Here is a 15,624-nt window from a genome sequence, read left to right as displayed (position 1 = left end):
CCTTGACTCAACTTTTAAAATACATCCATATTCTAACAACTTCTGACCACCTTGACTGCTCATACCATGATCCATCCAACATCATGTCTCATCTGAATTTTTCTGGAGAGCCCTAGCAGAGGGCTGTTTTCCTTTCTGTCTTTCCAATGTAACATCCAGAGTGATCCATTTAAACTGTGTCAGTATATGTAGCTACTCTGCAGACATTCTCCATTTCTCTCAGAAAAAAAAGTTCAAGTTTTTTGAAAGCCTACATAACATAGCTTTTCCCCCAATTGCAGATCTGCACCTAATATTCTACTGCTCTCTCTCTCCCTTACTAAACATCATCAGCATTAGAAAACTTGCTGTCAGTTAAGTATTGCAGGAACACACTTTATTCTTGGTATGGCATTTTCTGTTCCACGTCCAGGAATGCTGTCCCACACAGCCACATAGCTCATCCTCTTGTCTAATTCCACTTTTTGCTCAAGTGTCATGTTCTCATTGAAGTCTTTCCTGAGCATCCTGTCAAAATAGCACATAATGCTACAACTGCACACTACTGCCTCTTTTCCACCTGCTTAATTTTCCTCCATATCTCCATCAAGCATCATTAAGAATCTAAGAACTTAACCTGAATTGCAAGCTAACAAATTAACTTGCCACGGTGTCATGGATACTGGTAGAAGTCATGAAACTTGTGGGTCAGAGAAGAAGTACCATTAATTTGTTACTCACAACAATTGAAGTAGCGAAAGTGACAGCATTTTTTCCAGCCTTACTAAAATGCAGTTGGCATATAACATTGTGTAGGTTTAAGATTTACAATGTGATGATTTGATACGCAGATATATTGTGAAAATGTTTCCCATGTTACGGATTGCTGTGCTGGGTCCTTGGGTCCCCGTTTCTACAGAGTGAAGTGAAGGGGCCCACATGACACCTGAACTTGAAGGTTGACTTGCAGGAGGAAAACCTCCGTCTAGGGAACTCAGATGCATTCTAGCAGGCACTGAGCATCCCTACCCTTTCTCTGGAGGGAGATATCTTCTTTCTGTTACTGGACAGCAGGCATGCCTTCCATTTCTATGGATGGAGCCACCATCTCCACATTCGAAAGCTGTTTGCTGGACAAACGTCTTGAAAAAACACTGCAGAATGCAGGCTAAACAGTGCCTCTGCTTATCAGAGAGAAAGAAATGAGAGACCCTGCGAATTATCTCCAAACAGACACGTACCTATTTCTAACAGCTAAGTACTCCTTATTGCCTTCAGGTCTTCTTCCCCCACCAGGCTGTAAACTCGAGACACTTCTCATCTTAATTTAATTCTTGTCTACTTTAACTTGTGATAAAAGAACGACTGGTACATAAAAGATGTTCAATAAAGTTTTGGCTGAATGAGAAAATGAATCGGTGGCAAAATAAACAAGAACGAGTCAAAATGCCAAAACATACACAGACCATTGAGGAATTAAATAAATCAATAAGATGTACTGCTTTACAACAAGAAAAATATAATACTGGAATTTTTAATAATATTTGATGGCTTGGGAAAATAATTATATCTTAAGGAAAGAAAAACATGCAATCTGTGTATTGAAGGTTATTTCTATTTGTAAATAAACACACACCCCAATGTTGCTATAGGAAAATCATGAAAGAAAATGCACCAAAAGTTCAAGAATCTTTAAATGGGCTAATTATGTTACTTTTACTCTCTCTCTCTTTCCTTTTTCTTTTTCAAGTTTTCTGCAATTGCTATGTATTATTTTAATAATCAAGAAAAGCAAACATACTCACTTTGAAGTTTTTATTATTTCGTGAAAAGACAAAAGAAATGAAAATGCAAAAAGAGAAAGGCCAGGGCCCTGAAACTAAGATGCTGGTTTGAATCACCTCCATCGAGTACAGAAATCCTCTCCACACCCTGAGACAGTAAATTGTTGGAGCTCATGATGGATAGCTCACAGTCAATATTCTTCAGAAAATGGATAATTAGGGTGATCAGCAGCACTGAAAGAGAAGCAGAGATATTAATGCATTAACTCTGTCTTCACACCCTCAAAGACAGGGTTTCTCTCAGGATGCAGTCAGCATGAGCTGAAAACTAAATTTACAAACACATCCCTCCTTCTACCCAGACACACCACATGCAGGCTCCCTGTCCATGTGCACATTCCACCTGCGTGCCCGACTTCCACATCCCCACATAGAGAAATGCCAAAATGACAGGTAGTTGTATTTAGATTACAATTCATATTTGCTTATAAGCAAGAAGTACGGCTAAATTGCTGTGGTCATTTCAGCCTCAGATGTAACTTTTGTCCCTAGCCAATGAGAATGATGACAGGAAGGATTTTGCTATTCTTTTTCACACATTCATTCAACAAATATACAATGAGCAGCCATAACAATCCAGGGTTCCTCCATTAAGGAACGTTTAATCTACTGAGAAGACAACAGGTACACCTGCATAACCACACCTACAAAATGTGATTACTGTTTTCTGAGTTGATAATTTATGAGAACACTTATTATTCAATCATTAGTATTACTGTTGTTTCACATTGTTTCCATGTTCTTATTTTCCTTCTTAAATTTGTCCTTTTCAACTCAGTATCATTGAAGCCTGCATTCTGAGCAATTCTATGGGCCAGCAGTTGTGCTGTTGACACAGGGCCAGAAGGATGAGTGGCACTAGGCTTTCACAGCCTAATGAAGGAGATCACAGACTTATACTTAAGAACCTTTGGGAATAGAAAAGGTACTTTCTCAGAATCGTGATATAGTTTTACAAACAAGAGGGAGAATTTTGAGATCCTTCTGTGGAACTAAATCTTTATTCTATAACTAAAGTTGTATTCCTCTTATCTCTATATTCCCTTCCAAAGTTTTCAGTTCAATTAGTCTTCTTTCTCTTCCTCCTGAGATGCTCCTGCAGGAACTGAACAACTGGAATGCTATGTTTCTGAACAAGTCAAAGTCAAAGGAGGTGGAGGCTCCCAGGGGATAGTCTCCTGACAGACAAAGGCCACCCTCGAGTAAGACTTGACTTAAGAAACTGAGCAATCCAGAGGATCTCATCTTGTTGTAGGCCACTGGGGACATATCAGTCACTAATATTAGTGTCAGTTAAGCTCGTGATCCATTTGTAATTCAGTTTGGTGAGATGACATGGCTGAGGTAATGGGAGTTGTGACAGGGAAACAGGCCAATGAGAAGATAAATTTGGAAGAAATGGATGGTGCCTGGGAACATGAATGCCCAGTAAGGATAAATGTCCCCGGACACTTAGGAGAGAAATTGGAAGTAGGGCCACAGTATGACGTTCAGAGCACCTATGCACATGTGCCTTCCTGCGCTCCCTCCTCTGTAAAAAATATTTATGTTACGTGTCACTCTTGTTGTAGGATAAAGATGAATAGAATCCAGGCTGGATTCATTATTATGTAGGCATTATTAATATAATCATATTTTTCTCCTGATTTTAACAAGAATTAAAGATGAAATATTTTATAGACCCCTAAAAGTATAGTGGGCCATGGGCACTCTACCTTCCATTTTGAATGAGTAAGTCGGCCCTGTGTGGAAGCTCACAAGACACAGAGCCTAGGGGCATAAAAGTAATGAATTCCCTACGATGCAAACTTTGGCCATTTTACTTAGGGTCTGTCCTGGGCCCCGCTCACATTTCTGTTGGGTCAGAGACTGAGCCCTGGAGTCGCCTCTGGTCTCAAGTCTACAGGAAGCTCCTGTTTTGCTCCCACATGTGAAATCAGGCCTGTCTTCTTGATTTAGGGACGCTTAGCTCCTCTGCTAAACTGCATGCTACAGAAAACAATCCGTGAGAAACAATCTACAGGTCACTTACAAGAGTAACTTAGCATATCGGAAATTTCTGTTGAGGCCATCAATTGCTTTCATGTCTTCTGGAGTCAATTCAAAGTCAAAAATCTGAAATAAAGGAAAGAATCAAATTAAACTCTCCTCTAAAGCAGCTGGTTTCTACCTGGGAACTTGAGGACTTTCCAGCAGGACAAAGGCTGGGAGAGGGTCCAGGGAAGCCTTTCCTGTCATCAGCTTCCAGGTGTACTGGCCTCAGAATACTTCTGCCTGGGTTCTCCACCTCTCCTTCCCCATTGCTCTCCTTCTCTCTCCACTTCACAAAAGAAAGGCTCAGAACTAATCTATCCCAAATCTTTCCAAGTGAATTGCGTGTGACAGAAAAGAAAAACATCCCCTTTTTACAAACAAAGGGACAATTAGACAATCTAGAGAGAATACCTGCTGACTTGACCCAACTTTAGTCAGATTTTTCCTTCCCCACAACCTTCTAAGATGTTAAAGCCTTGAACTTAAGCAAACTATGGAAGGAATAGCAACCTCCTATAAAGGCCTCTCCAAACATTGGTCATCCTCCTGAAAAAGCATTCCTTGATGAACTGTGAGACAAAACCACCTGCTCGTCCCAAATCCCAAACTCCATTTTCTTTCTAGAGGTGTTTCCTCTTCTGTATGAAAGGAAACACTTTCTGACTGATCTTTGAGGCACTACGCATCTTGTATTCAGAGTCTTCTCCCTTTGGAATAAAGTTCTCTTATTTAAGTCCAGATTTGTTTTTATTTGACAATGCATAGCCCCTCACAGACAGTCCTTTAATGGCAAAGTAGACAGATCTTTGGTAAGAAATATGACACAGGGAAGCTCATTATTTCATCCTGGGGACAACTTCATGGCAAACTCACCATATTATCTGTCTGTCTAACTCTTCTGCCTATTGATGTGACATCCAGCTATCCACCTATCCACTTTAGTCATTCAGCCTAAATAATATACTCCAGAAGTGATTTGGTTATCATAGGGATATGCATTAACAGGTTGAATTGAATTGAAAAATAAAATGGGAATTTTTTCATTGATTCAACAATGAGATTTAGATTTGTGTATTTGATATTTTCATAAATTGAATGAATTAAATCCACAGCTTCAAGGTTTTAGAGCAAATACATTATAAATAATATGATCCGAATGTCCTCTTTTGCAAAGATTAAACTTGTCATAAAAGTTTTAGCTGTATCCTTAAAATCAGATAGTGCTTAAGTAGTTTTTCACAATTCTCATGAAGTCCATAACAAAATAAGTCGAAGACCATTGATTGACCTAAGGGACCAGGAGATGTACAAGGCAGAATTTGGGGAAAACCTTTACTTGTTCATTTGTTAATTTAGTCCATCTGTAAACTAATATATCTGGCTTCCTTCATGCCGGGAGCTCCTCTGGGGAAAATGTGCTAAGAGAGGACCCAGAGGGAGTAACTACATTTAGAGTCTCATAGTCTAGAAAGCAGAGTGACGTGTAAACGAACAGTTTTGGTTGAATAAGGAAAAACTAACAGAGACATGCCAAGTGGCAAAGTGGTCAACAACTGTGCTGGGGTGTCCCAATGGATTAACAGAGCAGCTAATGCTATTTGGTTTGATATTGACACGCAAATAGGGGTTCATTGGGTAGAGAAGGAGAAGAAGAACCAGGCTTTTAAAAGTCCCTCTGCATAGAAGGACTCCTACAACTGAAGGAAAAACAGAGATGAAACGTGCTCTGTGTCAAACAAAAAGGAAGCAGCAGAGCCAGGCATCGAGGACATAAAAGTTAGGGCTCTGAGGCCTGTGCTCTCCCTTCTCATCCTTTGAAGCTGCCCCCACAGCACTCAGGGGAGAGACGCATGGCAATGAGTGAACACGGCTGGGTACCGAAAGGCAAGAGAGATGGCCCCCAATCTAGCATCCAGGCCTCACTCTGGAGAGACTGTCCAGCCTGTACCTGGAAGTTCTCTTTGATTCTCTTCTCATTGAAGCTCTTGGCCAGGACCACCACCCCCCGCTGCACCTGGTAGCGCAGGGCAACCTGGCCTGGACTTCGATTGTGTTTCTTGGCAATGGCCTTCACGATTGGATCCTCCAAGAGATACGGACTGTCCTTTTCCACCCTGAAAACAAAGATCAAAAGAACACATATTTGAAGGCTGTAGGACTGCAAATCTAGAGTAACCTTTTCCCCATTTCCTGAGGTAATTGACAGAAGTAGGTAAGTCTCGGTATGATTTTAAAAGAATTTCATGAATATTAGCAGAGATTCATTCACAACTGAACCAAACTGGAAACAACTAATGTTTCCATCAATGGGTGAATGGAGAATCAACTTGTGGTATTTACGTCCCTGCAGTGGAATATTACTCAGCAGTCAAAAAGATTGAACCAGATATTTGCGACCATGTGGATAAACCTCACAAATGTTATGCTAACCCAAAGAAGCCAGACACAAAAGAGTATATACTCTATGACTTCTTTTCTATGTGAAGTACTACAACATGCCAAACTAATCTAAATTTTAAAAGGAAATCATAATGATGGTTGCCTTAAGATGAGGAAGGATTGTCTGGAGAGGAATACAAAAGAATTTTGGTGGAAGATAGACAGCTTCTGTTTCATGATCAGGGTCGTGGTATACAGTACATCCATTTGTCAAAATTAGACAGCTAAGACTTATGCATGACAATTTGTGGAATTTTGTCAGTAAATCACTTTAAAAAGTAGTGTTTAGAGTGGGGTTTGGAGTAAGTGGATGTATAGTGAAAACAGAACGAAAGAATGTTGGTGATGGTTGAAGTCCAGGGACCGTACATGGGAATTGACTACACGATTCTTCTTTTCCCTAGGTAGCATTGGTTGATAACATTATATAAATTTCAGGTGTGCATCATTATATCTCATTCTGTGTAGACTACAGTGTGTTCACCACCTAAAGACTGATTACCGTCCATCACCATATAAATGTACCCTATCGCTTTTGCCCTCTTCCCTGCCCCCTTCCCCTCTTGTAACCACCAATCCAATCTCCGTATCTGTGTATTTGTTTGTTGTTTTTATCTTCTATTTACGGGTGAGATCATATGGTATTTGCCTTTCTCCTTCTCTGCCTTATTTTGCTTAGCATCATACCCTCAAGGCCCATCCACGCTGTTGCAAATGGCAAGATTTCTTCATTTGCATGGCTGAGTACTATTCCATTGTGTGTATATAGCACTTTATCCATTCATCACAGTATTCTGTTCATTTTTTTGTTTGAACCAGTGCAAAAATAAAATGTTAAAACTAAACTTGAAAAAAAGGGTTTCTTCATTAACAGAGTTGTTGACATAGGTTAACCTTAATTTTCTCATTACCAGTTTGGGTCTCTCTGGGACCCAAGAGCACTGTAAGCAACTAGGACAATGTCCTTGGACTTGCAGAACTCCAGCAGTTTGCTCTGATTGAGGTAAGGATGACATTCCACCTGTAAGGTGCCAAAAACCAAAGGTATCAGAATACATGACGCAATAACATGCAAATTTGAAAAGTCCTTGGAAGGAATATCTAACACTAGGCTAATATATGTGCTATGGGGTTCAGATTGGTACTTTTTCCCATGCACCTTCTGAAACAACTTCAAATGATGTTGGTTTTCAGGAATAATCAAATAATTCTCTTTTATATTTTTATTAGTGTTTAAAATGACTAAAGACTCATGCAACCAGGTTGTGGCCTCTAATTGCCATTTCCCACTGGAAGAAACCAAGATTACTTAGAAAAATGGCTGATTCCAGGTCTGGGCAAAAAGCTACAAATTGAGCCTAGGACTTCTTACACTCTAGAAAGTGAAGAAGACGGGAAAGACGATGAGGCATGTCAAAGGAACCAGGAGCTTGACTGAAGAGGCAATAAAATGGTGACAGTGGGATCATCAGTAAGAAAAGGAACTACATTGGATGGGAAAGCATCATATTAGTTAGAATTGATGAACTCACAATGACATATATATGTGGTCAAGTCTTTAGATGTAATCTCCAATTTATAGGGATACAAAAGACACTATCATATCAAACTGTAGCACAGGGATAGATAAGTAACATCAAGTGTCTGGGAAAAGTTAAAGGAAAAAAGCCTTAATTTCTTTCACAAGTAAATTGGAGAGAAAGAGCAAAAGAAGAAAGAGGAGGAGAAGGAACAGAAGGGAAAAAGGGAGGAAAATATTTGAATTATTTTCTACAAATAGATTCATAGAAATGAAATAACTAAGAAAAAGAGTAGAAATATTTGAACGGTCTCTTGCATAATTTTCAACCTGATTTACAAAAAGGCTCTACAACTTTACCATGTCACAATGTTTAAAAATTGGCAGCGTTGGGTGTTATTTTTAGAAATTATTTCTTTCAATTATATTCCCATTTTCTCATTTTCCACTCTTTTCGTTTTTTTCTCTGGCTTTTTCTCTCACCTCTCTGTAACTATTCCAGCAAGTGTTCCAAAAACTCCATGGCATTAAATCCAAAGCTGTTTTCCTCTGTATTTGGATTGGCTGCTCCTCGGCAGGATCAGCCCTATGGCTCATGCAAACCTTTTCACCCTTCTTTGGGCTTCCTGACACCACTCTCTCCTCATTTTCTCTCTCCCTGTCTGGCAACTCGTCTCCAATCTCCTAACCAGTGCCTTTTTGTCGGATCCTTAAACGTTGACTTTCCTGACCTCTTCCTATTCATTTTATGAACTTTCCCAGGAGAGCAAATCCACTTCTCTGAGTTTAATTACCACCTATAAAGCAATGATTCCAAAATCTGTGCCTCTAGCCCTGATTGCCTTCCAGAGCTCCAGACCAATATTGCCATTTGCCAACACAGCATCTCCACTTGGATGTCTCATAGGAACCTCAAACCGAGTACTGAAGAATTGAACAATACTCTTCCCATGCCACTCAACCTGTTCCTTTTTTGCCATTTCCTATGGCATTAAAAGGATCTGTCATTACACCATTGACATCAAGCAAGAAACTTAGAGACTTTTACTTAAGGAAGAGTGCATGAAGAGCAGAATGCAGGGAAGCCCCAGTGGGCTCTGGGCTCACCTGGTTGCAGACAGGCTTGTACTTCAGCCCTGGCTTGTTCAGGATCATCTCCAGCTGTTTGTGATTGAAATTGGACACCCCGATGGACTTGGTTAAGCCTGCATCTTTACACTTCTCCAGGACCTGCAGAGGAGGGAAAGGTGTGGGAAACTTTCCATGCAGATTGGCCCTTTCCTTTCATGGTCCACAATTTAAAAACAGGAACACTCATCTCAAATATTACAAATTGACTGCACTCATTTTATTGCTTGGATACAGTACTTCCTGGTGTTCTTTATTGCTATGCATATGTACTTTGTCTCCTTGCTTCTATCACATGCACATGCAACAGGATAAATAGACATGAAGATGCTTTTCAAATTCCCTTCCTGCCCCCTTCCATGTGCCTATTTCCCTGCTAGCCATCTAATAGTACTTTAGCAAATTGTGTCAAAGGCAAAAGAGAAACTCTCAGGTTTTCCTAGTAGAGGGTTTGGCTGCTTTCTCTTTCCTAGAATGGTGAAAAACGTGGTGGGGAGGTCTACATAAGGGCAGGCTTCACTCTCCTACAGTCCCAGTTCTGCTAAGTCAAACACAGCTTTCTCTCCCTCCATGGGCCTATCTGTCTGTCCTGGGATGTAGCTATAATTCCGCTTGGGTTTGCTTTGAGGATCCCCTTACCAAACTTCCATGTTTAACCTGATCAGTGGTGCAAAGAAATACCTACTTAGAACCACAGAAGTTCACATGAAGAATAACCCTTAGAGGTCATCCCATTCAGCTGCCTTCCTTTCAGGATGAGAACACAATGGTACACAGAAGTGCAGAGGCATGGCTGAGGGCAGACAATTGACGAGGCCAGAACCCATTTCTTTTGACTCCTACACAGTGATTTCTACCTTGTTGCCCAGTGCCTCAGGTGTCGGTGGCAAAACTTACCTCCCATGTGTCACAAAGGTCCACTGTATCTAAAATAATTCGCCCACTGGCATCCTTTGGCAGAAGATCCTCCCCAGGCTGGAATACAGACCAGAGAGAGGATGAACAGGTTTTTTTTTTTTTCTTCAAGAAGGATCTTCCTGGTGTCTAAGAAGCTGGGTCACAAAACCTTCAAGAGGATAACACGAGTGTTTGTGTGTATATGTTTGTGTGTTTGTTTTGTTGTAAAGGAAGACATGAGGGGAAGAATATTTCTCAGCACCCAAGAGATTATAACAAAGTGCCTCTCTCCCAATGACCTCCACACTCCTATCCACACCCATCCCTAACTTCAGTAAGAAAGAATTCTTCCATAGTTGGAATTGATTTTACTTCCCAGGGAGAGGCTAGTTTGGATGACAGGACTTACCTTTGTTGAGCAATCTGTTTAATCCAGTGTATTACTACCCAAATCAGAGATGATGAGGACAAAACAGGTATGCTCAGTGAACATCCACTGTGATGCAAGGTTGAATCAGCGAAGCCCAAAGGAGCCCAGCTATGTAACATGAATCATCCCAGAGTACCTCACTCTTGACTAGGGTACTAAGATCCATGTGGGAGAGACCTACCCGTAAAGAGGTGGGGATTTACCATGTGACTCCACAGTCTATTATAACTCAACTTTCTTGAGGACCCTTATCACTAGGAGAATACAGACAGAAGCATATCACTTAGACATGTAAGACGAGTCCTCAACTCTTTGAGGTAGAGGCAATGAGATCAGAGAACATAAATCCTTCTGAAGGCTGTGGGATGAGGAGAAAAAACAATCTTGATGGGGAAGTGGCACAACTATCAAGGAGAGTCATAAATCACTTAGCAATTCTATCCACCACACTGAAACCTACCTCTCTCAGTAAAAAACTGGAAATCCCAGCCAGAATCAGAGACTGGAGGTGCAACAGTAGTGATGAAATACTCTTGCTCATAACAATAAAAGGCAAAAGCTGACCTTCATAGGGACTGGCCAATGAATGATGAAGAGATCTACGTAGTCCAGTCCAAGTTTCTTCAGTGATCTTTCCAGGGCTGGTCGAACCAGTTCTGGTCGAAGGAAAGTATTCCAAAGCTGCAGTGACCCAATGAAATACAAAATGGCTTATGATTTCCCACATTTGGGGACCCATATTAAACCTCATAGATAAAAGATTGAGAAGTGCACACAAACCACTGTGGTGGCTAAATATAAGAAGTTACTTGAGAAACTGTAACAAAACTGTGAATAATACTTAGATGGCCTAGGAAAAGCAACCTGAGTGTTTCAAGGATTAGAAAAGACATCTCTGGAAGGAGAGTCAAGAAATCTCAGGCAAAGTGAAATGGAACCTACTGTCTTGTATAATAAATGCCTGGAAACAATTCTGCTGAGAGACCCACATTCTAAGAACATATCACCGACGTCAACAACATAGGATCATTTTGTAGAGACCTCAGCTCTCTTAACATTGAAAGTAAGATTTTCCACCTGAGAAAATTGTACACATTTCAGTAAACTCAATGCTGACTTGATAGAAGTATTTCCTAGTCTGGCTCCGTTTTCGGAATAATATGTCAGCCTTACTTGGATATGTCCCCAGAGAATCAGCTGAAAGATAAAAGGAGTGGACTCACTCCATAGTGGCTCAGTCAACCCATACAACAGATCTAGAAGAAAAGGATCATTATTCTTGTTTCACATATGAATGCTGACTGATGATCAGAGAGAGTGAAGAACTGGGTTCCACCCTTAACACATTTCAGGGCAAAGTAAGCTTTTTCTATTTTCTATATTTGTATAACGGGTATCTGCAGTTATAGGAGATAAATAAATTATTCCAATCAAAACCAAATATTTCTTTCAAAATAACACATCTGATCTGACAGCAGCCTCTTGTCAGTCCACCCACGGCACCTTGGTGGTGTAGAATATGTCCTCTCTCTTCACAGTACCATCGGCCATCTTCTCTCGGAGGGCCTTGCCGACCTCCTCCTCATTTTGATAGGCGTACGCTGCATCGATGTGACGGAAACCTACATCAACAGCCACTTTGGTGGCTTCTCCAGCCTTGCTCTTAGGAACCTATAAAATACAAATAAGGAGGGTTGGAAATCCATCTGACTCAGAGAGGAGTGAACTATTTCCTTCATAGCATTTTCACCAGCTGTTAGTCCATGTGTCCTCTTCCCCCGTTTGGTGGTGCAAGCCTGGGTAACAAACCTGTACTTGGGGAGCACAGATCAAACTCCAAAACGACCTCTAATCTGAAATGAATTCATGATATGGGCTTCCCGATAGGACATGGAAAATTAAGTGTCAGTCAATAAGGAATTCGTTGTAAGGAAGTAAATAACAGGACTACTTCTGGCCCTTGGAGAAAACTTCTACAGATATAGATGTAGAGAGACAGAGATATAGATGTAGAGAGACAGAGATATAAACATAGATACAGATTCTAAAGGTAAAGATATCATCATGTATTTTTGGCACAGAATTGGAAATGAGTCCATAATAATGGTACCTCCTCCCTCCAGTTACAACCCAAATTAACTCTTAAAGTCATTCATGATTGCTCTTTTTATCCTTCATTCCCCAGGTGTTCTCATTTAAGATTTATGCAACAAGCATTTATTACATGCCTCCTATGTGCCTGACATTGTGCTAGACTCTGAAGCCCTGCAGATTTAACCATGAAGAAAAGAGACCTGCTTAAATCTCCTAAAAGGAAATATAGTGGTAAGCTCCTTGACTTTGGTCTTGGCAATCATATTTTGGATTTGACACCAAAGGCAAAGGCAATAAATGCAAAAATAAACAGGTGGGATTACATCAAAATAAAAAACTTCTGTACAGCAAAGGAAACCATCAACAAAATTAAATGGAATGGGGGGAAATATTTGCAAACCACATATCTGATACGCGGTTAATACCCTAAATATACAAGGAACTCATTCAACTCAATGGAAAAAAATAAATCAATAGCCCCATTTAAAAATGGGCAAAGGACCTGAACAGACATTTTTCCAAAGAAGACATACAAATGGCCAATGGGCACCTAAAAAGCTGCTCAACATCACTAATCATCAGGGAAACGCAAAGCCACACCACAATGAGATATCACCTCCCACCTGCTAGGATGCCTATTATCAGAAAGACAAGAGATAAATGCCAGCAAGGATGTGGAGAAAAGGGAACCCTTGTGCATGTTGGTGGGAATATAAATTGGTACAGCCTCTGAGGAAAATAGCGTGCAGGTGCCTCAATAAATTAAAAATAGAATGACCATATGATCCAGCAATTCCATTTCTGGGTATTTTTCTAGAGGAAACAAAATCATTCTCTTGAGATATCTGTACTCTCACGTTCATTTCAGCATTTATTCATCATAGTCAAAGTATGAAAACCTCCTCTATGTCCATTGATGGATGAATGGATAAAATGGATAAAGAAAATGTGTATATATTTATCTCACATATATAAATATATATATTAAGTGGAATATTCTTCAGCTTCGAACAAGAAGGAAAGCTTGTCAGTTGCAACAACATGAATGAAGCTGGAGGGTATGATACTGAGTAAAATAAGCCAGACAGAGAAAGACAAATACTGCATGTGGAAATCTGGAAAGAAATTCCACTTCATAGAAACAGAGAGAGAAAAGTGGTTTCCAGGGGCTATGGGTTGAGGAATAAGTGAAGAGATTGGTAAAAGGGTCCAGACTTTCAGCTACTAAACACATAAGTTTTGAGGATTAACGTATAACATGGTAACTATAGCTGATAACACTGCATTGTATAATTGAAGTTTGCTAAGAGAATAGAATTTAAATGTTCTTGTCAGAAAAACTTGATGACGGGAATCTTTACACAATGTGTACATGTACCAAATCATCATGTCATACACTTTAATCATCTTAGAATTTTATTTGTCAGTTTTACCTCAATAAAGCTGAAAAAGAAATGTTTTAAAACAGTGTACCAATAGAATAATAGTTAATTTTCAAGAAGGTTGTGAAGAGGATTAAATGAGAAATGTACTATATGGAGTCCATTATTGCGTCAGACACAGTCATCACTCTAGCCATATCTGCTTGCACTCAGCATATCTGACCAAGAATTCCAGCTGCGAGCACCTACAACTCTGCTTGGGGGATTTCTATTAAATCCAACGTCTTTGGGAGAGGCTTTGATAATTAGGTAAAGAGGACATCTTGTCCACTGGGTGTCACTTACCCTCTACACCTCACCACTCCAGTACTTACACAATGAGACCATGAATGGAATAGTCATGGTGGAAGGGGTTAAGAGTATGCATGGGCCAACTGCATGGGCTACTTCTCAGTAAGACTGTTTGAGCTACCACTATTTTGAGATGGGTGACCTGTCAGCAGGAGCAGAGACTGACACTGAAGCTTGGTAAAGTACCATTCCTCCAGGAGAAAGCCAGACCCTGGGTGGCGAGTTGACAATATTAAACTCTCCATCTAACTAGGGCTGGAAGCAGCAACTCATCTTTACTGTGTCTGGTAACATTCTATGTATGACTTTGCCATCTCTTTGCACAGTCCCTCAGACAGCGTTACTATGAAAGGGCTACAGAGAGTTGGATTTATCAATATAGGATCCCATATAACATCGCCTATTTGTTCTGTTCTCTGTGGTCCTTAGCTGTCTTTCACAACAGTAATGAAAGTTGGATATGACATAGGTAAAACATTCTCTATGCTTAAACTCTAATGGTACATAAGATGGATAATTATGCCATTGCAAACTAGCTAGCCCTGCCTGACAGCTATTAGCTCTTGATATTTCATGTCATATTTCATGCAAAGATGGATTTCAATAGGCTGCTACCTCACCGTGACCAGATGTTGACACTTTAAGTGAATTACAGGTCACCATGTGGATGTATGAAGAGTACATTTGTTGAGAAGCACAATTCTGTCTCCATTCTTACTCTATGCTTTCTAAGTCTTCCTTTCTAATACTTAACACTTGGAATAAGAGTGGCTTCTGATATGACAAAAGGAAACCTTTGGCAAATTCTTTGGCAAACACTTCTGTCCCCTAGAAACCAACAGCAAAGCTGCTACAACGTAGTCCTGTTACTTGTCTTTTGCTCCTGTGCCCATTGCGCATCAGGGGTTTCTAACAAAGAGCAGAGTGGCTCTGGTTGAAGTAGTAGATCAGTGCAGGATGAGCTGCCTGAGCTTAGATTTTACATGTGTAAGAAACAAGAAGAAAAATTGTTTACCTAGGAGAGTTGTTGAGGAATTCAAGATAGTGCATGGAAAGTACTTAAAAGACATGGTAAGGATTCAACATATGTTCAGTAACCAAATTAATAATAATGATAATCCAGCCTCGAAATTCCCACCCTCTGACTCCACAGACTCAACTGCTTGTCATGCCACCTAGCACAAAGTTAGAGACGGAGAAATGGAGGCTCAAAAGAGTCACTCCAACTCACCCAAATTGTACTAGACATGGAGACATGGGGCAGCTGACCGCCCTTTCAGGCTGTTTGCATTCAACCCTCCAGTCCCCTGGGCTCCACTTACTTCATCTGAAGCATAAGTGCCAAATCCAAGCACAGGCATAGAGTACCCATCATTCAGTTTCACAGAGCGACTATGGTTGGGGGCCATCACCGTCCACAATATTGGCTCACTTGACTCCGTCTTTCCTTCCTTTCCCTGACTGACAGCCAAGTGGAAGACAAAGTTCCAACATTCTTTTATTTCTACTAATCACAATCGAATAGGC

At 40.4% G+C, this 15,624-nt stretch overlaps 1 protein-coding gene across 1 annotated transcript; it reads right to left on the bottom strand.

The window, feature by feature from the left end:
- Positions 1-1,777: 1,777 nt before the first annotated feature.
- LOC106846834 (aldo-keto reductase family 1 member C15-like) lies at positions 1,778-15,578 on the bottom strand. Its single transcript, XM_014865862.3, has 9 exons — positions 15,420-15,578; positions 11,774-11,941; positions 10,835-10,951; positions 9,841-9,918; positions 8,923-9,045; positions 7,208-7,317; positions 5,806-5,971; positions 3,856-3,938; positions 1,778-1,997 (listed from the first exon to the last, which is right to left on the bottom strand). Exons 1-9 carry the CDS (start codon positions 15,504-15,506, stop codon positions 1,955-1,957), a joined length of 975 nt encoding a protein of 324 aa, XP_014721348.2. The 5' UTR covers positions 15,507-15,578; the 3' UTR covers positions 1,778-1,954.
- Between the last annotated feature and the right edge of the window lie 46 nt (positions 15,579-15,624).

The sequence above is a fragment of the Equus asinus genome, chromosome 29 (genome assembly GCF_041296235.1).
Source record: "Equus asinus isolate D_3611 breed Donkey chromosome 29, EquAss-T2T_v2, whole genome shotgun sequence".
In the NCBI taxonomy this organism is placed as follows: Eukaryota; Metazoa; Chordata; class Mammalia; order Perissodactyla; family Equidae; genus Equus; species Equus asinus.
The sequence above is the reverse complement of the archived record's forward strand: the minus strand, read 5'-3'. Positions and strand labels throughout refer to the sequence as shown.

Bases quoted from the DNA above. Each gene is read 5' to 3' on its own strand.
- LOC106846834 (XM_014865862.3), bottom strand. From the start codon at position 15,506: ATGGCCCCCAACCATAGTCGCTCTGTGAAACTGAATGATGGGTACTCT. The intron at 3,939-5,805 runs GTACAGGCTGGA...CCTTTATTTCAG, and splicing joins GAATCAAAGAGAACTTCCAG to ATTTTTGACTTTGAATTGAC. The intron at 1,998-3,855 runs GTAAGTGACCTG...CTTCTCTTTCAG, and splicing joins CGATATGCTAAGTTACTCTT to TGCTGCTGATCACCCTAATT.